Source organism: Mustela nivalis (assembly GCF_964662115.1).
Source record: "Mustela nivalis genome assembly, chromosome: 16".
Classification (NCBI taxonomy): Eukaryota; Metazoa; Chordata; class Mammalia; order Carnivora; family Mustelidae; genus Mustela; species Mustela nivalis.
In genome coordinates this window covers 11,459,255-11,484,043 of record NC_139035.1, presented here as the reverse complement: position 1 = coordinate 11,484,043, position 24,789 = coordinate 11,459,255, and the positions used below count along the sequence as shown (strand labels likewise).

The 24,789-nt window shown below is 38.0% G+C and overlaps 1 protein-coding gene across 23 annotated transcripts in view; it reads right to left on the bottom strand.

Annotated features, from left to right (window-relative positions):
- Positions 1 to 24,789, bottom strand: part of CDC42BPA (CDC42 binding protein kinase alpha) — a 329,433-nt gene that overhangs the window by 121,006 nt on the left and 183,638 nt on the right. For all 23 annotated transcript variants that reach the window (XM_082702369.1, XM_082702391.1, XM_082702387.1 and 20 more), the window contains exons 11-12: positions 18,341 to 18,463; positions 2,507 to 2,640 (exon numbers count right to left, since the gene is read on the bottom strand). In XM_082702369.1, the coding sequence (XP_082558495.1) occupies positions 2,507 to 2,640; positions 18,341 to 18,463 (257 nt within the window). The remainder of the gene's footprint in view (positions 1 to 2,506; positions 2,641 to 18,340; positions 18,464 to 24,789) is intronic.

Sequence of the window (24,789 nt, the reverse complement as noted above, 5' to 3'; positions counted from 1 at the left end):
ATTAGTAATTAGAGAAGTTAAGACCTTATAACAAAATATCATTCTAGACCTAAAATATCAATTTCAACTAAGGTTGGACAAAATAATATACCTAATAATATGAAGTACTATTGAATATACACTAGGTGGTGGGAGTTAAAGTATAAATCAGTATATTATAATAAAAAATAGAGTATTTTCATTATTTATGACCCAACTATTCTACTCATGTTTGTATAAGTAAGTGTGTATAGATCAGTATATATGCTCAAGAATATTCATTTACAGTAGTTGTCAAGTATAAGCAACCTTAGTATCTGTACACAAAGAATGGTATAAATTCAGAAGTGTTCACATAATGGTATACTATACAGCAACTACATGAATGTTTTATAGCTATTTGGATGAATCTTAGAAATATAATGAGTGGAAAAAAAACTACAAGAAATTGCATATACCATTTTATAAAGCTCGGAAAAAAGCAACACTAAATTATATATATATAATTTTTTTAAAAATTTCCTATGGCATTAAAAATGCTTTAGCCAGCAAGTTCAATGGCTATTCACTAGTCCATCATATGAATGGGTTGGGCATTTCAGTTGTTTCTAATATTTTTCCTTTATCAATGTGTTGAGAAATTTCTCTGTGAGCAAATCTTTGAATGTTTGATTATCTTCTTAAATTTTGACAAATGGAGTTTACTCTATCAAGTATTTCAGTACTTTAAGGCTTTGGATACTTACTGCAAATTAGCTTTCCAAAAATAATGTATCAGATTATAATCTCATCTTCAGTATTTGGCACTGGCATTTTTATTTATTTTTACTGAAGTGTAATTAACATACAATGTTATAGTAGTTTCAGATGTATAATATAGAGATTAGACAATTCTATCCTTTACTCAGTGCTTACCATGAGAAATGTAGCTACCATCTGTCACCACATACATATATTTTATTATATATTATTTAGAGGTATACTAATATGTAATAAAAATTTTTTCCTTAAGGAAATGATTGACATAAAATTTGGTACAGTGATTACCATTTTAATATTACTATAATATTATTTAAACAAGTAGAACATGTTATAAATTCAAAATATTATTAGATTGGCCATGAATTTAAATAGATCTGTACACCACACTGCTTGTAACTGCATTAAGAAAAAAGTAATAATAAACAAATAATACATGATATGTTAGAAAAAGTAAAAATATACTAACCAATTCAATTTAATCTTTATAGATTTTTCTGTTAGTCTTTCTAATTAGCTTTTTATTAGCTTCCTCAACAAAAGGTTATTTGTTTTATTTACTTATTTTTTTAAAAAAGATTTTATTTATTTGACAGAGATCACAAGTAGGCAGAGAGGCCGGCAGAGAGAGAGGGGGAAGCAGGCTTCCCCCGAGCAGAGAGCCCGATGCGGGGCTCGATCCCAGGACCCCGGAACCACAACCCAAGCCGAAGGCAGAGGCTTTAACCCACTGAACCACCCAGGTGCCCGGGTTTTATTTTTAATTGCCTCGACTTCTTTACTGACAGCAAGACTTTAAAATCTTCCCCAAAAGAAATTCATTAATATCATCAATTATATATTATATCACTGAATACAATTTATACTACGCCAAAAACCACTCATTTCTTTATTTTATTGGCTAGTATTAATTCCAACATTATTTTATTTGTTAATGAAAGGCAAAATATATACACTGAGTGGTTCAGGTATTCTCTGGTGCTTGAATATTATTTGAACCCTACTGAATGTGTTAGAGTGTCTCCGCCATTAATAAATTTTATTGATGGTCACAATACTGTTTGAGTGTTACATAAAGTTCTTATGAAAATAAATTTAGCTTGTTCATCCATGCTTTGAAAGATAAACTGACATTTTAAAAGATAATTAAAACACTAAAAGATTTTTATTTTAATCTTTTTAAAATGTTCATATCAGCAAATCACAATGAAAATACGCCTATATTTTAAATTTTTCCATAGATACTAACTATGGCTTACTATTTACTTATTTCTTTTTAATATTTTTCAATAACACTTATTTATCTTTAAAGATTTATTTATTTGAGAGAGAGAGAGATTGAGAGAGAGAGAGCACGCATGAGAAGGGAGAGGGATGGAGTGAGCAGCAGATTCCCCACTGAGCAGGGAGCCCGATGTGAGACTTGATCCGGGGACTCCAGAATCATGACCCTAGCCGAAGGCAGTTGCCCAACCAACTAATCCACCCAGGTGCCCAACATTTACTTTTAATTAAGTCCTTTGATTATTAACTTCTCAAAAGAACAAATGATTCTGAACTTTAAAATCTTGAGAATATAAAAGTTACCTCATTACTAGCTACTAATCAAATGAAATACACCAAAATAATTCCTAAATCTTTAAACAGATATTTTACAGACAAAATATACTTTATGTTACTGTAATTTACTAGGAAAGCTTTCAGTATACAAATTAAACAAGGTTAAGAATTCAAAAGCAGCTTTAACAATCTATCCACGTATTTTTACCTTGTTTAATTCTTCCCTTTCTTGTTGTAGTGTTTTGATTTGTTTTTCATAAGCCTTGATTTGTCGAAAAGCATCATCTAGCTCTCTCCTCACAGAGTTGGCCTCCTCAAGCTGTTGTTCTAAGTGACTTGATTCTAAAAAGAGAAGATGGTGGTTATTTTACTATTTGTATAAAAACATTATGTTTGAAATCAAGGTTTCAACACTACCAATTTTATTTAAAAATAAAGTATTCTGTATTTGGTTTTGGCTTACGGACACCGCATACCACTATGACTATGACTCTGAACAATTAAGTGCTTAGCAAGTTCACTGTAAAGACGGTGCAAACTAATGCCAGTGTGGAGCTGCATGAAACCTGCGTACAAAAGTGCCTTACATTTCTATTAGAAAAAGATGACCAGACTTCCAACAAGGTACCTTTAGAACCAATTAAAAGCTTAAAAGTAATAAAAACGACAAAGCCAACCAAACTGACAAAATGGTATTCTTCTATGGATGTTTATTAATGTTCGTGTGCCTATATTCGTCAAATTATTGTAAGAGGGCTGTGCTTGTAATGGGTGCAGACCCACAGCCCTGTTTCACCAGTGCTCATCTGAAGCACATACTCTGATTTCTGAAAGCAAGTGTTTGAAGACCTCTGATCTAGAAGAGGAAACTAAGGCCTAGGGAACTGAGTATCTAGCCTGAGGTCAGTATCTGAAGAAAGACGACAGCTCAGAACTCCCGCATCAGCCTTTCCAACTGGAAAAATAAGGTTATCAAACAATACTTAACATTATCACTTCAGAAGAGGTATTAGGAAGCAAAATAAAATCACTAATTTTGATACACGCTTAAATAAATGTTAATAAATTGATATAAAATATTCCTGGCATCAAAAGTAAATTAGCAAATTAAAGAACTAAAGCCCATAAAAACAGAAAAATCTAAACACATTCATTGTGGACTTCTGAACCCGGTATTTTCTATTCTTTACAACCCTGTTACTCTGCATGTTGTTTCCAGGCAAGGAGCATTAGCATCCTCTGGAAGCTTGTCAGAAATGCAGAATCCTGGGCCCCACCCAGACTTAATGAATCAGATCTGTATTTGAACAAGATCCCCAGGTCTTGCAAATTCAAGTGTGGAAACAGGTGCACAAAATACTGCACACCGAGTTGAATGCTTTCAATAAATGAAGTAGTGTTTCAAATATACCAGTCCTTTTGAAAAGACCATTTCACGAGTATAGGTAAGTCTCATGGTCAAAAAGTCACTAAAATGCACTAATGTAACATATACTAAATGGTGCTAGATTGCTTAAATAAAATAATTTACTGATATTTAGTGCCCTAAGCTCATAGATTTATTAAAGAGCTTGTTTATCTTACGTATTTTGAAAGTCTAAATACATTAAGGGATAAGATCGTTTTTTACCAATTTTCAAAAGTATCTGTGAAGTTTCATTTAACCAGTTTTCATTTTGTCTAATAATATAATTTGAATAGTCTAAACAAATGTTTCACTTGAAGAATGTTTCACTAAAGGATCATAGGATGTTTACTCTTAAAGATCATAGGATATGTAGTCATATTCAGAAAATTATATTTTATCATATTCTCAAATTTTAGCATTTCATGTAGGAAATTTTGTTTGACTAATTTCTTTGGAACATTTTTAAGTGATATTTTTCTGTTAAATTTTTAAACTTTTTTTAGAATTCAATAATTTGTTATTTCTAATTATTTGGTGTCAAAATTGAGTATGTGAACATGGCTAACATCAATCCCATTTTACGGTTAAGGTATGTCAGGATGAAGTAGTCATATGGCCTGTTTTGTAATCCCTTCTGAGAATATCCATTTCCTTTCTTGCGCTCTGAAGAGCTCTTCCCTAGCATGTTAAAGTTTTTTGCAAATTACTGAGTCATTCGCTTATCTCAACTGCTTTTTGTTAGAAACCAAAAGGAAATCAGTGTTTCATAAAATGTCTGCATCACATAAAATTTATGGCAAAATGATTCTGCGGGATAGCTTTGACAACTTTCAAGGCTGGTTTCTTGTCTTCCTTCAGTGTAGGTTATATTCCAGTTCTATCCCAGCCATTTTGCTTCAGCTGCTTTGCAGCAGAGTTGTTAGGTATATATATAAATTTTATGTCACATTTTCATGTTTCAGGTAGACCAAATGGAGAAGACAAACTCAATTATTTATAAAATCTTACCATATGAAGAGAAGCATTACACTTGCATTTGATATACACAGAATTTTGCATTCCCCAAAGATAAAAAACCCAAATCTAAAAAATCCAGAATGCACTGAATTTTGGCCAACCACTTAAAATGGCTAAGTTGCAGGAATTGTTTACATTACTACAACAGAGTGAATTGGATTAAAATTTTGAAAGAAATCCTCAAAGACAGGGCACCTGGGTGGTTAGTTGGTTAAGTATCTGCCTTTGGTTCAGATTGTGATTCCCAGATCCTGGGGTTGAGCACCACATGGGGCTCCCTGCTCAGCAGGGAGCCTGTTTCCCCCTTTCCCACTCCCCCTGCTTGTGCTCTGTCAAATAAACAAACAAACAAAAAATCTTTAAAAAAAAAATAAATCCTCCAAGACTACCAAAAAATATCTCATGCACCATGATTAGCCATAGCATTTAGATGAACTAATTAAAAACCAGTTTTAGTGAATAAATAGAAGAAGCAGTACTAGCAAAGGGGGTTAGCTCATCCCAACTAAATGGCTCTTAGCTCACGGCTGCTAGCACAACTGCCAGATTCAATCTGTTAGCAATGAGGATTTAATAAGGGATTAACACACAGAAAATTAGTTTTCTTTGCACTGTGTGGCATATAAGAGAATGGAGTCTCTTGTCTAGAGGAGATGACCAAGTCAGGAAGACAAGAGTAACACCCTTCAAGACATAAATGAAGAAGAAATGAAATGCACATTGTGTGACAGGTTAAACGGGAGCTCGGGGAATCACTCAGAGTGGAGCCCAGGCAAACTGCAAGGGGGGAATGCGGTGCAGGGAGTAGGGGTAGAACCATCAAAGCACCTCGTCCTGATTCACAGCTTCTTCCTTACTCCTAAAATAATGCAGAACTTCTGAGGTGTTTAGAGATCTGACTTCGAATCATGATGGGGCAAAACAGGTTCCCCTATTTCTGCCCCCCCCCCCCATTCACTATCTTTCGTCCTTTACTGACATGTTGTAGTGTGTGTGGGATACAGAGAGAGAGAGGGAGGAGTGAAAGAGTTTGGTGCTGAAGAGACAGAGCATGGAGGAACAAATCACCCATCTCGAGGCAACAAAACAAAGGGGGATACAAAGCACATTAGAGGTTTCAGTGACTTTTCTATTTAGGAAGGAAGAAACCATTCCTTTCTCGTCTCATGGAGAAACATTAATAAGAGGAAGAACTTCTATTTCTAACTGCAGATGGTCAACAAGTATGTATTGAGCATCTATTTAGCTGCCCTCTTGGGAGCTTGGAACGTGATGAGAAAAGCAGATTTTAAAAAGAAATTTTAAGTAATTACAAACATTAACTTTTCTAGGAGTTTAAATACATTATAAAACATTGACATAGGGAAAGAAAAGATAGACACTGATGATGCTTACTTGTTCACACAAAGATCTGGCTTAAAAAGTAGTTAGGGGTGCCTGGGTGGCTCAGTGGGGTTAAAGCCTCTGCCTTCGGTTCAGGTCATGATCCCAGGGTTCTGGGATCGAGCCCCACATTGGGCTCTCTGCTCAGCAGGGAGCCTGCTTTCTCCCCTCTCTCTCTGCCTGCCTCTCTGCCTACTTGTGATCTCTGTCAAATAAATAAATAAAATCTTAAAAAAAAAATCCTAAAAAGTAGCTAGAAGGACAGCATTTACAAGGTGATTTGGACAGATTTTTGTTTTGTTTTGTTTTGTTTTAAACAGCCACAGGTATAGTCAGGGCCACTCATCAGGCAAGTCCTGAGGGAGCCTATGCTTATCTCTAGCTCTTATGTCAAATGTTTAAGGCAGTGTGGGTGTAATTACGAATGAGACACAGATGATAATTACCCTCCGCCTGACCACTACGCCTCTGGTGCCTACTATAATTTTTGGTATAGAGTAGCAAGTCCATAAAAATGTTCACGGACTGAATTAACAGTAAATGAACGTTGCTCGTGGGAATGTAAATAGTACGACCTCTGTAGAAAACGGGGGTGGCAATTCCTAAAAATGTTAAACACAGAATTTCCATATAAATTCAGGAATCCCACTTCCTGCTATGTGCCCAAAAGAAGAGAAAGCAGGGACTTGAACAAAGACATGTACCCTCATGTGCACAGCAGCATTATTTACAACAAACAAAAGGAGAAAGCCACCCCAGCACTGGCCAACAGATGAATGAATAAACAACACAGAGTGTTTACATATACACAGTAGGATGCTGTATTAAGGAAGGACAATCTTTTTTTAACATATAATGTATTCTTTGCTTCAGGGGTACAGGTCTGTGAACCGTCAGTCTTACACAATTCACAGCATTCACCATTGTACATACCCTCCCCAGTGTCTATTCCCCTCCACTTCCCAACAACTCTCAGTTTCTTTCCTGAGATTAAGAGTCTCTTATGGTTTCTCTCCCTCCCCAGCCCAGCTTGTTTCATTTTTTCCCACCCTTTCCCCCATGGCCCCCTGCCCTGCCTCTCAAATTCCTCATATCAGAGCGATCATATGATAATTCTCTTTCTCTGATTGGCTTATTTTGCTTAGCATAATACCCTCTAGTTCCAGCTGCATCATTGCAAATGGTAAGATTTCATTTCTTTTGATGGCTGCATAATATTCCATTGTGTGTGTATGTATATCTGTATATATATATATATATATATATATACACACACACACAGGTATATATATATATTTACATATATACACACACATATATATATATATAAACATATATACACACGTGTGTGTGTGTGTGTGTGTGTGTGTGTGTGTGTGTATCACAGCTTCTTTAACCATTCATCTGTTGTTGGACCTCAAGGCTCTTTCCACAGTTCGGCTATTGTGGACACTGCTGCTCTAACACTGGAGTGCACGTGCCCCCTCAGATACACTACATTTGTATCTTTGGGGTAAATACCCAATAGTGCGATTGCTGAGTCGTAGGGTAGCTCTATTTTCAACTTTTTGAGGAACCTCCACACTGTTTTCCAGAGTGGCTGCAACGAGCTTGCATTCCTGCCAACAGTGTAGGAGGGTTACCCTTTCTCCACATCCTCGTCAACATCTGTCATCTCCTGACTTGTTAATTTTAGCCATTCTGACTAGTGTGAGGTGGTCTCTCACTGTGGTTTTGATTTGTATTTCCCTGATGCCGAGTAATGTGGAGCACTTCTTCATGTGTTTGTTGGCCATTTGGATGCCTTTCTTTGCAGATATGTCTGTTCAAGTCTTCTGACCACTTCTTGATTTGATTTTTTGTTCTTTGGGTGCTGAGTTTGGTAAGTTCTTTATAGATTTTGGATACTAGCCTTTATCTGGTATGTCATTTGCGAATATCTTCTCCTGTTCTGTCAGTTGTCTTTTGGTTTTGTTGACTGTTTCCTTTGTTGTGCAAAAGCTTTTTATCTTGATGAAGTCCCAATAGTTCAATTTTGCCCTTTCTTCCTTTGCCTTTGGCAATGTTTCTAGGAAGAAGTTGCTGCAATTGAGAAGAGGTTGCTGCCTGCGTTCTCAAGGATTTTTGACAGATTCTTGTCTCACATTGAGGTCTTTCATCAATTTTGAGTCTATTTTTGTGTGTGGTGTAAGGAAATGGTCCAGTTTCATTCTTCTGCATGTGGCTGACCAATTTTCCAAGGAAAGACATTCTAACATCAGCTAGGACATGAATAAACCTTGAAGACCCTATGCTAAGTGACATAGGTTAGTCACAAAACCACAGATATTGTTTGCACATAAATGAGGTCCTGGTCAAATTCAGAGGAACAGAAAGGAGAACAGGGGCTTGCCAGGGGGTGGGGATGGGAGGAATGTGGAGCTGGCATTTGAGGGGTGGAGAGTTTCTGTTCTCGAAGAGGACAGGCCGTGGACAGGCCGTGGAGATGGCAGGTGATGACTGCACAGCATGTGAATGTGTTTAATGCCACTGATCTGTACATTTAAAAATTGTAACATGCATTTTACCAAAATAAAAAGGGTCTAAAATTGAACAAATGATACTGAAGAGATGAAGTGCAATGGAGGGCACAGAGACCAGCACACAGCCAAGAAGAGAGAGGCTGGGAAGGAAGAATACTAAAAAGAGGATTTTCCCTTTCTCTCAATGTCATTTTCAGTGCTTCTGTCCCGCTCCTGGGAACAGCTCAGTCATCAGAAGTGAAGAGCAGTCACAGAAGCATGAGTTTAGGGGGAAGGAAGCAGTAAAGTAAAGAAGGAAATCTCAGACAACAGGAGTTCAATGGTAACTACATGTAGGCACCACTGATTCGTACGTAAGGCACGAGTGTGTTGGGAACTGCCCGTAAATACACAAGGTAGGGAAACCCCAGGAAGCAATCAGAGGTTTCCAAGAGTGAAGTTCCACTTTTGTCACTCACTTATCAACAAATACTGACTGGGGGATTGTATGTGTCATGCTTTTCCACCACTTGGACATAGCAATAAATAAAATGGTCAAAGTTCCCACTTTCAAGATCTCACAGTCTAGTAGTGAGATGAGGGAAGTACAGCAACAGTCAAATAGAAACTAGGTCAGTGGTAAAATGTATTATAGAGGAATCTAAGTTGGCCAGGTGAAGAATGTTTCCAGCAAACAAAGAAGCAAAAATGAACAAATGAGGAAGGAAAGAGGGAAGGAAGGAAAAATGAGGGGCTGGAGAAAGAAAAGAGTTAAAACAACACAAAGTATGTAAAAACTCTGAAGGTGATCAAGTAGGCCTAAGAGTAGCTCACTATGGCGGGAATTAGCCGCTGAGGTGTAGTAACAAGACAAGAAACTGGAGAGGCAAATACATGAGCAATAATAAAGGACCTTGGAAAAAAATGAGAAACTTTACTCTCATCCTGGAGCCAGTGGGGCTCCACAGAAGACATCTAAGCATGTATGCTGAAGCTGCAATGTGATGGGGTTTGCATGTGAAGAGCTTACTCAGGGGACCTCTGCTTCCAGAAAGATGGAAGAGATGTACTTCTCTCTCCTTCCATTAAGTGCAATGAAAACTCCTGACATCATATATAGAGCAAACATGAGAAGATTGAAATTTAGAGAGACAAGGATGACTGGCAGGGACAAAGGAATGTGACATGGTGGTGTCAGGAATGCTGGACCAACACAGTGGGAAGTTCCCTGGGTTTTCTTTCTGGTTCATATTTCCTAGACACAGAGCTCAAAAAACCAGCAACCCAGAAATGCCAACATGCCCCAATAAAAACCTACACTTTATACCCAAAGTACCAGGAAAGGAGCAAACTAGCAAGACAGACACTTTCAGGAAGTAACTATTCCACTCAAGTTAAACATCACACACAACTGGCCCCCATGACCACTTCCATCAGCAAAGGACATGTGAGGAGTTAGAGTTCCAATCCCATAAGGCTATGATGAGGTGCCCAAAACACCGTGAAGAGAGGACTGGCAAAGGGCCAGAATATTCAACTCCACTGGTTGCTAACAAGCATATCCCACATGCAGTGTCAGTGGAGACCATGTGACCAACCAGTACTTTCATACCCCACCAAATGGCAGTGAGTTTCTCCACTGTCCCCACATTGGGATGGTGTCAGAAGAAGCAAGAATGTCCACCACTGCCCAACAGTAGTAAGGCCAGGCCTACCACAGTGTCAGTGGAGACTAGGTGGGGGACTGGAATACCCAACCTCTTCCAGGGAGAACAGGGAGCCCCTCTTTGGGTGTCAAGGGAGGCCTAGTGGGAAAACTGAACTTTTATCTCCACCTAGCAATCCACCACTGCTGGAGTGGTGTTGGGAAAAGCCAGCTAAAATGGAAGGTTTAAATAAGATTCAGAGTCACTAACTGAAAATCACTCATCCTATCAGGAAACAGGAGAATCTCAACTTGAATGAGAAAAGAAAATCAAGAGATGCTGACACTGAAATAGTAGAGATGCTAGAAATAGCATCTGACAAAGGGCACCTGGGTGGTGCAGTTGGTAAGTATCTGATTCTTGATTTTGGCTCAGGTCATGATCTCAGAGTCATAAGAACAAGGCCCGTGTCTGGCTGTGCATTTAAGATTCTCTCTCCCTGGGGCACCTGGGTGGCTCAGGTGGTTAAGCATCTGCTTGTGACTCAGGTCATGATCCCAGGGTTCTGGGATCAACTCCCATATCAGGCTCCCTGCTCAGTGGGAAGCCTTCTTCTTCGTCTCTCATTCCCCCTGCTTCTGTTCCCTCTCTCATCATCTCTCTCTCTCTCTGTCAAATAAATAAATAAATCTTTAGAAAGAGTCTCTCTCTCTTGCCCTTTGACACTCCCCTGCTAGCATGCTCTCAACTCTCTCTCTAAAATAAATAAAATCTTTTAAAAAATATCTGACAAGACATTAAAATAGCTATGCCAAAAATGTTTTACTGAGATATTATGAATATATCTTAAATAAATCAACAACAGAAGACCCAGGCAAAAATACAAGAAGTCTCAGCAAAGAAACAGAAGTTTACAAAAAACAAAACGGAAATTTTAGAAATAAATAAAATGGAAATATGGGTGGATGGATTCAACAGGGATTGGAGGAAAGAATCAGTGAAATGGGAGATAAAATACTAGATATGACCAATTTGAACAGCAGAGAAAAAAGAGAATGAAAACAAAAATGAAAAGAGACTCAAATATTTGTGGGCTGGTAACAAAAGATCTAACATCCATGTCATCAGAGTCCCAGAAAGAGAAGAGAAAGTAGGCAGGTCTGTAAAAGTATTAAAAAAAGTAAGGTCTAGAAACATACCAAATTTAGTAAGGCACGTAAACCTACACATGAATGAATCCCAAACAGAATAGACCCAAAGTAATCCATGCCAAAACACACCATTAAACATCAGAAAACTATAAAAGGAGAAAACCTTGCAAGCAGTCAGATAAAAACAACACCTTAGATAAAAAAATAATAGCAAATTTCTCCTTAAAAACTTGGGAGTCCTTCCTCGTTTGTATAGTGGTGAGTATCCCCACCTGTCAAAAACTAGGTGGGGAGTCCTAAGAAAGTTGTACAATATTTTTCAGATGCTGAAAATAAAAGAACTATCAACTCAGGATCCTATGCTTTGCAAAAATACTCTTCAGTAATAAAGAGAAAATTGAGACATTTTCAGATGAATAAAAGCTAAGAGAATTTGCTGATAGCAGAGTTATCTTTTAAAAAAATGGCAAAAGGAAATTATCTAAAGAGAAAACAAATGACAGAACAAGGAGCTCAGAAATATCAGGAAGAAAGAAAGAGCATAGTATATAAAGTATGGGTAAATCTGCAAGGATTTTTTTCTTCTTTTCAGTTTTCTAAATTACACTTTATAGTTGAAGGAAATATGTGTTTCTAAAACATATATTGTTTCTGTGTTTCTAAAACATATGATAAAAATACTGTTCATCAAAAGTATTTTTCAAATCAATTTTCAAATCAAAATTTTAAATCAACTTTCAAATCAAAGCAATTATAAAATAAACCAGGAAAATAAACAATTGGTATCAACATAAAACAGACTGTTACAACTAAGGTATATTATGTAAGCTTCACAGTAACCATAAAGCAAATGGCTACAAGAGGTATATAACAGATAAAAAGAAGAGAATCAAAGCATAACACTACAGAAAATCAATTTACAAACGAAGCCAGTAAGAGAGGAAGAGAGAAACCAAGGAAGTACAAAACATCAGAAAACAATTAAAAGGATGACATTAGTAAATCCATACCTAGTAATAATTACTTTAAATATAAATGGATTAAATTCTCCAACAAAAAGACCTAGAGTGGCTGGACGGATTAAAAAACAAGACCCAGCCATATGTTGCCTATAAAAGGCTCATTTCAGCTTTAAGGAGACACAAAGACTCAAAATGAAGGGACAAAACAAGATTCTCCATGCAAGTGGAAACCAAAAGAGGACAAGTGTCGCTAAAATAGAATAAATATTAAGTGAAGAATAGTAACAAGAGATAAGAAGGTTATTGTGTAAAAATAAAAAGGTCAATTCGTTGGGCGCCAGGGTGGCTCAGTGGGTTAAAGCCTCTGCTTTCGGCTCAGGTCATGATCTCAGGGTCCTGGGATCGAACCCCGCATCGGGCTCTCTACTCAAGTGGGGAGCCTGCTTCCTCCTCTTTCTCTCTGCCTGCCTCTCTGCCTACTTGTGATCTCTGTCTGTCAAATAAATAAATAAATAAATCTTAAAAAAAAAAAAGGTCAATTCTTCACAGAAGATAGGGTAATTGTAAATATATATGCACCCACTATTGTAGCACCTAAATATATTGAGCAGATACAACAGATGTGAAGGGAGAAACAGATAACAGAATAATAGTAGGGGACTTCAATACCCTACTTCCAACAACAGATATATCATTCAGACAAAAAAAAAAATCAGTAAGGAAACACTGAATGAGAAGTATAGGCCAAATGGATCTAACAGACATATACAGAACGTTCCATCCAACAGCAGAAGATATATTCTTCCCAAACACATATGAACCAGGATACATCAAAAATTAGCTTATAAAACAAGTCTTAAGAAATTTAGCAAAAAATGAAATCACACCAAGGATCTTTTCTAAGCACAAAATTATGATACTAGACATCAATAAAGGAGGAAACTGGATAACTCATAAAAGTACAGAAATTGAACAATACACTCCTGAACAACCAAAGGACCACAAAAATAAAAGGGAAATAAAAAAAATCTTGTAGGGACGCCTGGGTGGCTCAGTGGGTTAAGTCTCTGCTTTCAGCTCAGGTCATGGTCTCAGGGTCCTAGGATCGAGCTCCGCATTGGGCTCTCTTTTCAGCCGGGAGCCTGCTTCCGTCTTTCTCTCTGCCTGCCTCTCTGCCTGCTTGTGATCTCTTTCTGTCTGTTAAGTAAATAAATAAATAAAATCTTTAAAAAAAAAATCTTGTAACAAACAAAAATGGAAACAACATACACCAAAACTCATAGAATATGGCAAAAGTAGCTCTAGAAAGGAAATTCATGGTGATAAAAAAATGAAAGGTCTCAAAGACCTAACTTTAAATATCAGTTAGAAACAAATAAATCTAAAGTTAGCAGAAGAATGTAGTTTACAAAGATCAGAGCAGCAATAAATGAAATAAACATCAGGAAAACAGAAGAAAAGATCAAAGAAACTAAGATTGTTTTCTGAAAAGACAGTCAAAATTGGCAAAACTTTAGGTAGGCTAAAAGAAAAGGGGGGGAATTCATACAAATTAAAATCAGAAATGAAGAGGAAACATTTAAATGGGCAGCGCAGAAATACAAAGGCATTTGTATTTCTATTCTGAGACTACTAGAGACTACTATGAATGATCACATGCCAGTAAACTGGATAACCTAGAAGAAACTGGTAAATTTACAGAAACATACAACTAAGTAAGACCGAACTGTGAATAAATTAAAAAATCTGAACAAACCAATAATAATGAGTAAGAACGATGAAAGAAAAACCCAGGGCCTGATGATTTTACTGGTGAATTCTACCAAACATTTTAAAAAAGAATTATACCAATCCTTTTCAAACTCTTCTAAAAAACGGAACAGGAGGAGATCTTTCCAAACTCATTTTATGTGGCCAGCATTACACTGATACCACAGCCACACAAGGAGCACCAAAAGCAAAAATCAACAAGTGGACTACATCAAACGTACTTCCAAATAGCAAAGGAAACCATCAACAAAATAAAAAGGAAACCAATGGATGGGAGAAAATATTCACCAATCATTTATCTGATAAGGGATTAATATTAAAAATATATTTTCTTTTCGGGGCGCCTGGGTGGCTCAGTGGGTTGAGCCTCTACCTTCGGCTCAGGTCATGATCCCGGGGTCCTGGGATCGAGCCCCGAGTTGGGCTCTCTGCTCAGCAGGGAGCCTGCTTCCCCTTCTTTCTCTGCCTGCCTCTCTGCCTACTTGTGATCTCTGTTAAAAGATTTTATTTATTTGAGAGAGATAGATACTGAAAGAGACCATGAGTGGGGAGGTGGGGGGGTGGAGAGGGAGAAGCAGGTTCCCCACCAAGCAGGGAACCCAACATGGGGCTCAAACCCAGGACCCCGAGATCATGACCTGAGCTGAATGCAGATGCTTAACCGACTGAGTCACCCAGGTAGCCCAAAAATGTATGTTAAAAATTCATAAACTCAATAGCAAACAAATAATCCGATTTTTAAAATGGACAATGGATCTGAATAGACATTTTTTTCCAAAGAAGACATAGAGATGGCCAACAGGTACATGAAAAGGTACAACATCATAAATTGTCAGGAAATGCCAATAAAAACCACAGTGAGAGATCAACTTGCATCTACTAGAATGGCTGTTATTCAAAAAATAAGAAATAATAAGATCTGGCAAGGATGTGGATAAAGGGCAATATTTGTACACTGTTGGTGAAAATGTAAATTGATGTAGTCACTTTGGAAAAGAGCAAGGAGTTTCCTCAAAAAATTAAAAACAGAACTACCACAGGTTTCAGCAATTCCACTTCTGAGTATTGATCCAAAGAAAACAAAAACAGTGAACTGCAAAGATACATGCATTTCCACGTTTTGTGCAGGATTATTCGTAAGGCAGGAAAGCAAACTAAATGTCCACTGACGGACAAACAGATGAGGAAACTGTGGGGTATATGTACATGCAATACTACCGAGCCACTGAAATGAAGTATACCTTGCCATTTCCAACAACATTGATGGACCCTGAGGGAAATATGTTAAGTGAAATAAGTAAAAGAAAGACAAATACTGTAATGATCTCACTCACATTTGGAATCTAAAAATAAAAACAACCAAAACTGAAACAAAACTGAACTCAGAGAATAGATTGGTGGTTCCAAGAGGCAGGGGTGCAGGGCAAGTTAAGGGGTAAATAAAGGTGCTACAGGTACAAACCTCTAGTTATATAAGAAGTCTGTCTTAGGGGTATAATGCACAGCACAAGGACTACAGTTAATGAGACTATACTATACATTTAAAATGAATGTATAAGAGAGAATAGCTCTTAAAATTTCTAATCACAAGAAAAAAATTCTGTAATTCTGTAATTATGTGTACTGCTGGGAGTTAACTAGACTTCCTGTGCTGATCATTTAATGAAATATGCAAATACTGAATCACTATGTGTATACTTAAAACTAATATAATGTATGTCAATTATATCTCAGTAAGTAAACAAAAGAACAAAAACCAAGACAGTAAAAATAAAGAGAAAGAAAACCAAAGGCCAATATCCCTCATGTATATAGATGCAAAAATGCTTAACAAAATACTAGGAATAAAATTAAGTAATATGCAAAAATAATTACACACCATGACCAGTAATGCGTATATTCTACGGATATAAATTTGGTTCAAGATTTCAAAATCAACCAATCTATCCACCATATTAACAGGTTAACTACAGGGGGGGGGGGATCACATATTCCTATCAATAAATGCAAAAAAAAATATTCGACAAATTTCAACAACCATTTGCAATAAAAAACCCTTAGAAATATAGGACTCAATGGGAACTTCTTTCTTGGTAAAGTGTCAGTAAAAAACCTGTAGCTAATATTGCACCTGACAGTGAAAGACTGAATTGAATGCTACCCCTCTCTCAGGAAGCCAGAATGTCTGTTCTCACCCTCTTCTTCAAAATAGTGCTGCAAATTCTAGCCAGTGCAATAAAAGGAAATAAAAAGTATACAGAGCAAACAGGCAAAAATACAACTGTTACTATTTGCAGATGCATGATGATCAGCATAGAAAATCCTAAGGAATCAATTAAAAAAGACAAACACTCTTCGAGCTAATAAGTAAGATGGGCTTATGAAGAAGTCATCCCAAACCATTTAACCTCTTTAAAATAAATCACTGACCCCCCCCAGCTGGTCTTGTGCTCTGCTGCCTTTTCAATGTCAAAGAACTCTAACACATTCACTGCTATTGATGAATTGCTGTTCATAGCAAAGCAAAGGATTCTGCTTATCATATTCCTAACCTAACTTAATTTTAGAAAGATAAAGCTACAGAAATCTGATAAAGAGATATCTCTTAGGAAGACAGCCACTTTAAAAATAACAGCATAAATAATCAAATTTAAGAGCTCCATGTGTATTTAACACAAGCAAAGTATTAACATGGCATTTTACATAGTCCTTTTTATAAAAGACCCTATATGAGATTCTTCCTTCTCCTTCACTTATTTTGGTCTTAAAATGGTATTTCTGGAGGTCTGACAATCTAGCTAAACTATAAACTAGTACCTTTTCCTCTTTCCTTATACTTAGATAAGGTGCCGTGCCTCTAAACACTGCAAAAGGCTCCCATTACATTGACTGAAAAAGCCAAAAACCTTTTAACAGTTGGTGAGGCTCTAGGGATCGGACCACAAGCTCTCCCCAACCCTTTATTTCTCTGGCCTCACCCTCCTCCACTCTCCTCTGCTTGTTCCTCCTGCTCCAGCCATACTGTCCTTTGGGTCCTAACTGTACTCTTGAGGCAGATTCTGACTTCAGGGCCTTTGCACTGGCGGTCCTTCTGCCTGGGACATGTATTTCCCATTTAACTGCAAAGCTAAGCCCTTACCTTCTTCAAGTTTTTGTTCCCATGTTACCTCTCTCCTCAATGAGGCTTACACCCACACCACCCTACCTAAAATTATAGAATTTTATACTTATACTTCTGACCCACTCTGCTTTATTCTTCTCTATGTCTAAGTACTTGACCCTTCTCATATGCTTTATCTTTTACAAAGTTATACAATTATTGTTTGAATTCTGTTGTGTGCCTTCCACCCCAGCAAAACAAAGGTTTTATTATTTTTTATTTGTTTGGTACTGCCTCCCAAGAGACTAAAACAATACCTGGCACACACCAGATGCCCAATAAATATTTGATGAAGGAACAGAATAAACGCATGAATGGATGTAATAGGCATAGCAACTGTTGTTCAAATTAATTTTAATTAAATCTCATCAATATGCTGAAAGGAACTGTCAGGAAGAAAATAAATTTTCACATGCCTTGATGTCTGCATACATGTGGTTCCCTTGTCTACACTGTCCTTCTTCCTCACTCCTAACGCTCCTTCCCCGATTCGCATATGTGTTCAGCCAGACAGATTCCAACTAAATGTCACAAACGAACAAGTCTTCCAAACATCATCTCTGTTAACTTCAACCATGGTCAGGTGCCCTTCCTAAATGTACCTATGCTTCTTTTTCTCACAGCCTTTCTACATGTATAGCAAACGTGTTTTTTCACCAGACCAAAATATGAGCTTCCTGGAAGCAGAAACATGTTTTGTTTTTGTTTGAGAGAGAGAGAGAGACAGAGCACATTTGGGGGGTAGGGAGACTGGAGGAGTTGGGGAACCGAGGGAGGAGAGAGAATCTCAAGCAGACTCCCCACTGAGCACAGAGCCCCTCACAGGGCTCGATCCCACGACCCTGAGATCATGACCTGAGCTGGATCAAGAGTCAGATGCTTCACCAACTGAGCCCCCCAGGACCCCCCAGCAGAAACCATTCTTACTTGCTCTTCCCTCATATCATGTAACACATGACTGGCACTCAATAAATGTTTTGTGTCGGTAAGACATTTTTTTAAAAAACTACTAAATTGAATTAATAGTGAATTACAGAAATTTACCTCTTACTTGTTTCCTCAGTTTTTCAATTTCTTCCTTTAAGGTTTTTATTTCTAAATCTTTGCTTGCTGTTAGCGGACCATCAGCAGTTGAATACTGTAGAGCTTGAACAGTCTGTGTTGACTCTTAAAAAGAGAGAATGAAAGAAAAAAATGAGAAATATGGCCATATTTTAAATTTTTAAAGCTAAGAGCAATGCATTTCTTTCTAGAGAAATCCTTATAGAATTCTGATCAAAACATCTACCTAGCCACAAAAAGCATGTAAACACATTACAATTAAGTCTCAAAATTCCAATGCATGTTTCTTTAAAAGTGTAATAGATGTAGGAGAGGCTCTGCCTACTACCATGTGAGATTTTCCATGTCAAACACGGCTGGTGAATTCTACCAGTGAGTCAATAACCGTTCAGCCCCCATTCATCCTAGTAGGAAGTGTCATTGTGTGATAACCCCCAAAACTTCCTGTGTCAGATGATTCATTAAAAATAGAGTCTGGTGTGTCAAGAGAGGTTTAGAGATGTTATTACAGTTGACCTTGAACAATGCAGGGGTGGGGTGTTTGGGGGCCCTGCCCCCCTCCCAATGCAGTTGAAAATCTGTGTATAACTTCTGACCCAAAAACTTAACAACTGAGTTACAACTGAGTCCTGTTGGCCAGAAACCTTACCAATTACACAACAGCTGACTGACACATCCTTTGTATGCTGTATGTATTATACACTATATTCTAACAATCAGGCAAGCTGAAAAGAAGGAAATGTAACTGAGAAAATTGTAAGGAAGAGAAAACATACTGGCTGTACTGTATTTATACAAAGGAAGAAAATCCACAAGACCCTCCCAGTTCAAACCCACATTGTTTCAAGGGTCAAGTGTATACGATATACAGAAATGCTGGCCTCCAAATTTTAGTTATGAAAGTTGAGGCCCACCTATAGATGATTTTGGCTCATTGATTTTGTTCAGATAAAGATTATTCTTGTGGTTCTAATCAGAAGATGCAAGGTATTTAAGAAACATTAACTCTACTACGGTTTAGTCCTAGATATTATCAGAAGATACGGAAAAAAAGAAAACTTTACACAATTTTATCAGAAATGAACCACCTTTGTCCTAAAATAGTTACTGTGCTATCTTATGCAGGGTCTGAAATAATAAGCCTCTACCTTAATTACTTCACCATAATTTTTGGTTAATGCAAATCATTACTTATTGTTTTATACTACTTACATTATTTATATTGTCTTAATGTAACCTATATTATTGCTTACATATTATTACTATATGTATTACTGATGTTTAATGTGTGTACATGTGTATATATGTGTGTGTGCGCACACACACATATACATAATACACACACACACACACACACACACACACATAACTCCAGCAGACAAGAAATGTGCATTTTAGTAGACTGGGATTTACAGGATGGACAGAGGTAGCAAACACACCACACACACACACACAGAGTTCCAAAATACTGTGGCCTTCAGAGGAGGGAGATTTTCTAATTAAAATTCACCATCTGTACAGAGAATAGTATCATGAAATTTGTATGCATAAATATTAGTTAATTTGAATTAAAGGTGTACAATATACTTATGGTGTATCCAACCATGATCTTCTACATCCAATAACTACTTCTTAGTCTTTTCTTTTTGGGTTCAAAACATGGTAAATATCAATGCATTTTGTACTTACTATTTTTAAAAGAATATCCTTTATTTGTTTTAAAAAATTATCTAAGAGGGCACCTGGGTGGCGGAGTAAGTTAAAAGACTTAACTCTTAATTTCGGTTCATGGTGGTAAGACTGAGCCCCGCACATGTGGGGCTCATGCTCAATGCTGAGTCTGCTTAAGATTCTCTCTCCTTCCCACCCCTCCCTCCAACACACTCACACACGCACATATACACATGCTCTCTCTCTCAAAAAAAAAAAAAAATACACACACACACACACACACACACACACATATTAGAAAGATATCTAAGTTAGAGGAAGAAAAAGGGAAACATAAAGATATCCGGTGGATACTAGCAACAGCTCCTTTTCCTCCTAGACTCCACATCCTGCAGGGTATGGAGGTAGGTAGCTATCCTGGCTCCTCCTTCCTACCTCTGTCCACTTTCCTACTTAGTCCAGTAATGGGCTAAAATGCCCATTACTCATCTGCTGAAGTTATTATCCATTGTCTTTTTTATTCTGTCTTTGACTAACAATTTCACACATTGTTTACTGACTGCCCTTCTTTCATTACAACCCTTTTTATTATTATTCTTAGTGACTGTAACATCAAAAATAGACAATCCACTCTGGCTTCTCAGGCACACAAATCCCCCATACAAACACGGCTGGGGCTTTTCCTTCTTGCTTGTGAACCAAATTCAGGCACACTAACAAAGCAGACCAGTCAAAACTCAAGATGGTTTAAATCAATCATGGTGGACCTATTCTATGTTGCCAATACTGGTTAAGAATTAGGTATGTGACCTGGTGAGAACGATAGTCCCTTGATAAGAAGTCCACTAGGGGGCCTCCCAGATGGATGAAAGGAAGCAAGCCTTCTTTTGGTCTCCACATGTGTGCAGACATGATCTGGAATTTTGGCATATGGCAGAATCATGAGAGGAAAGCCAAGAAAATCATAGAGAAGCTAATCTCACTATTGGCACTAATTTCTAACATCCTGAGATAACAAATCTGTATTATCTAAGAATTCTATGATTTGCAGCCCAAAACAACTTAGCTGGTCTCCAGCAAAACCAGGAAACCCTAGACCCATATTGGATCATACCCTAGACCCATGGTTCTCACCTCGTCTGAGCTTAGAAATGTTTATGTGCGTATGCAGCAGGGAGTGCGGGTGTTGAAACAGGTGTAGCCATGAGATGGCTAAAGGTATTTAAGTGCCTGGGGACCAACAGGGCTCAGTATCTTAGAAAATGTGAAAGTCTCCCTCATCAAAGAATCACCCTGCCCCGAGTGCTAGTAGTCCACCTACTGAGAAATGCTACTGTACACTTTTCCATTATTTAGTAACTGTACTTGGTTTTAAGTATACCATTCTCTATCTCTTATCTTTACAGTGTGCTTACTACTCCAGCAACCACTTTAGTGATGCTCATTCCCACCAAGACAGCAAATCACTACTCCGTTTTTCTCTTTTCTTCCTTATTTACCCAAGTTAGATTCCAAGGTCCATCACTACAATCCCTGCTTCGCACACGCACCTTCCATCTCTTTGCCCTCCTCTCCTCCACGACTCCCACCCTAGAAGGCCCCAGTCTTGGCAGACTCTGACTGTCTGACTTGTGCTCCCACCCAAGAAGCTGACAAAGAGGCTGAAGAACACACAGTCACTTCAAATTCATGTCTTCTGACATCCAACAGCTTGGCGACGACTGGCAGTCCTCAGCTGTGTCCCCAGACCATTTACTCTTCTCTTCTCTAAACTGACCATGTCACATATTCTCTCTTTCTCATCAAAAATCTGATATACTCTCCATCTTCCTCATTCTCAGCTTATGACCTTGCTTTGTGTTTCATTTTGCCTTGGTCTCCTCAAAGTAGAATGTAAGCACTGCATGGGCAAGTATTTTTCTCGTTTTCTGCTCACTGTTACATCTGCAGTCATGTGCAGAATAGGTCCTGGGTGGTCGGTGTTCAACAAGTAGCTGATAAATGGATGAAGCAGCCTGATGTAAACCTACGCTGCTGCATGAAACAGGCATTAATATAAAAAGGCAACGATCCTACATTTTCACTGCGCTTGCTTGGTGCAAATGATAGCAATCACACATAATGATAGTTTCTAAGAAATGTTAGGTAATATAAAACATCAAAAAAGCTGGGTATACAGGAATTTCTCATTCAGGAAGGAGTAGGAAGCACCAGGTCTCTCATTCCTGCCAGAAAAAGTAAAAATACATAACTTGCAAAAATCTTATTTTTACAGAAATCACATATCTGAGAAAGCAAAGAGGAGTAAGTACGATAGAACAGATAGGCTCAGGCCATGCTGAGGCGAGAGGACTGGCAGCTACCTCTGACTTCTAAATTTTGCCTGATTCTGTGAGCAGGCTTAGACTTCAGGTTGCCTATATTAAGGGATCTCACTTGGGAGTGAAAACACATGACAACTTCCGGAGAATGAGTGGGGCTGCAGAAACAATTTAGAAACCTCAAGATCCCTAAATATGTGGCACTATTTTATCATGATAAATTAGTACCTGGAGACTACATGGGAATTTAGTAGCTTCTAAAACTCAGACTGAAGGCTCCTCCAGTATTAGAGTATTTCAGAAACAGTCTTGCCCGAGGAAAAGAGTCTGTCTGTCTTTAATACATGGCCAATGTCCCAATCCACACATTTGTCAGATACCAAAATGGCAGGAGGTAGGAGGCTTCAGGGGAGAATAAATCTCCCACAGTTGTCGGAATGAGGAAGAGAGCACCCCAGCCAGGCTCTTTGTGATATTTGAAACCAAATGTAGGTTGAGTCCAATGAAAACTGCAAACCAGCCTGGTCTCAGCTCCATTCCCAGTTAGAGCACCAGAGAAACCAAAAACTTGTGCTACAGCGCCGCCTTCTGGACAACAAAAGAAAGGCTTCTGCCTGACCACCCGCCTAACCCTTAGAATCCAAGGAAACAAAACCTCACCTAAGCAGGACAGGTGTTTGCTATTACAAATATGACAGCAGAGGTTCACTTCATGATACACTATGAAAAAAATCACAGTAATGGGGTTTCACAAAAAGAAAAGGCCTATCCAACAAACTCAAAGACACAAACACTGTATTCTCACTGATAAAAGATTCAAAATAGCAGTTATGAAGAAATTCAATGAGCTACAAGAAAACTCAGAAGGGCATTTCAATGAATTGAGGAATAAAATTAATCAAAGAGGTTGAAATTATGAGAAAAGCAAACAAAAATTTTGAAGCTGAAGGACTCAGTATATAGATAAAGAGTGCACTAGAAAGCATTGGAAACTGCAGATCAGATGGGAGAGAGAACACGCAATGTGGAAGGTAGGAATCTAGAAATGATTCTGGTGAGAGAGGAGAGAGATTGGAGAGTTTTAAGAAGTGAAAAAATGCTACAAGAGTTATCATACTCCATTAGACAAGAAAACCTAAGGAAAATGGGGACACCACGGCTGAGTGGCAGTTTATTTAAAGAAATAATTCTTGAGAACTTCCCCAAACTGGGAAGACAGTTGGACATGTACGTCCACACTGCCAAAAAGAACACCTTCCCACCTCAATGTAAAAAGACCTTCACTAATATACTTTATAATGAAACAGTCAAGAGTCAATGATAAAGAATTTTAAAGGCAACCTGGGGGAAAAGGAGGCAACCTCCACCCATGATGGTTCCAGCAGATCTCCCAGGAACAACTACAGACCAGGAGAGTGGAATGATATTTCCAGAGTATTGAGAGATAAAACCCCCCAGCCAAACATATTCTATCTAGCAAAGCTATCCTTCCGATATGAAGGAGAGATAAAGGCTTTCCAAAATAAACTCTAACTGGGGGAGTTTACCAGCTCCAGACCTGCCTTATTGAAAAGAGCTCTTAAAACTGAAATGAAAAAAATGAAAGCACAAAAAATTCTGATTAAGATGATAAACAGACATTCAGAATTAGAGTACTATAACTCTTTCAGAATAGTGTTACATATTTAAATGTAGCATAAATGTTAAGGGAAAGGGGCATTAAAAATAACTATAACTGGGCACCTGGGTAGCTCAGTTTGTAAAGCAACTGCCTTCGGCTCAGGCCATAATCCTGGAGTCCCAGGATCAAGTCCCACATCAGCAGGGAGTTGGGTTCTCCCTCTGCCCCTCACCCCTCTCATGCTCTCTCAAATAAATAACATCTTTAAAAAACAAACAAACAAAAACTATAACTGCTACAACTTGGTTAAAAATTTGTAACAATAAAGATAATTTGTAACACCAGGAATATAAAAGGGGAATCTTTTTTTTTTTTTTAAGATTTTATTTATTTATTTGTCAGAGAGAGAAAGAGAGAGAGAGAGCATTGGCAGGCAGAGGTAGAGGGAGAAGCAGGCTTCCAGCTGAGCAAGGAGCCCAATGTGGGATTTGATCCAAGGACCCTGGGATCATGACGTGAGCCGAAGGCAGACAGTTAACAACTAAGCCACCCAGGTGTCCCTGAAAGGGGTGTCTTAAAGGATGGAACCCTTATAGGGTTGGGACGAGTTTATCCAGGAGACATTTTATGCTAACCTCGTGCTCACCACAAGGCAAAAATCAAGAGCAGAGACACAAAACATGAAAATGGGAGAAGGAGGACTTCCCTTACCCATTCAGACAAATGCAACCATCCATTTAAGATGAGAAGATGAGGGGGGGGCAAGATGATGGAGGAGGAAGGGACTACTTCAACCAGTCCCCTGACTGTGCTGGATA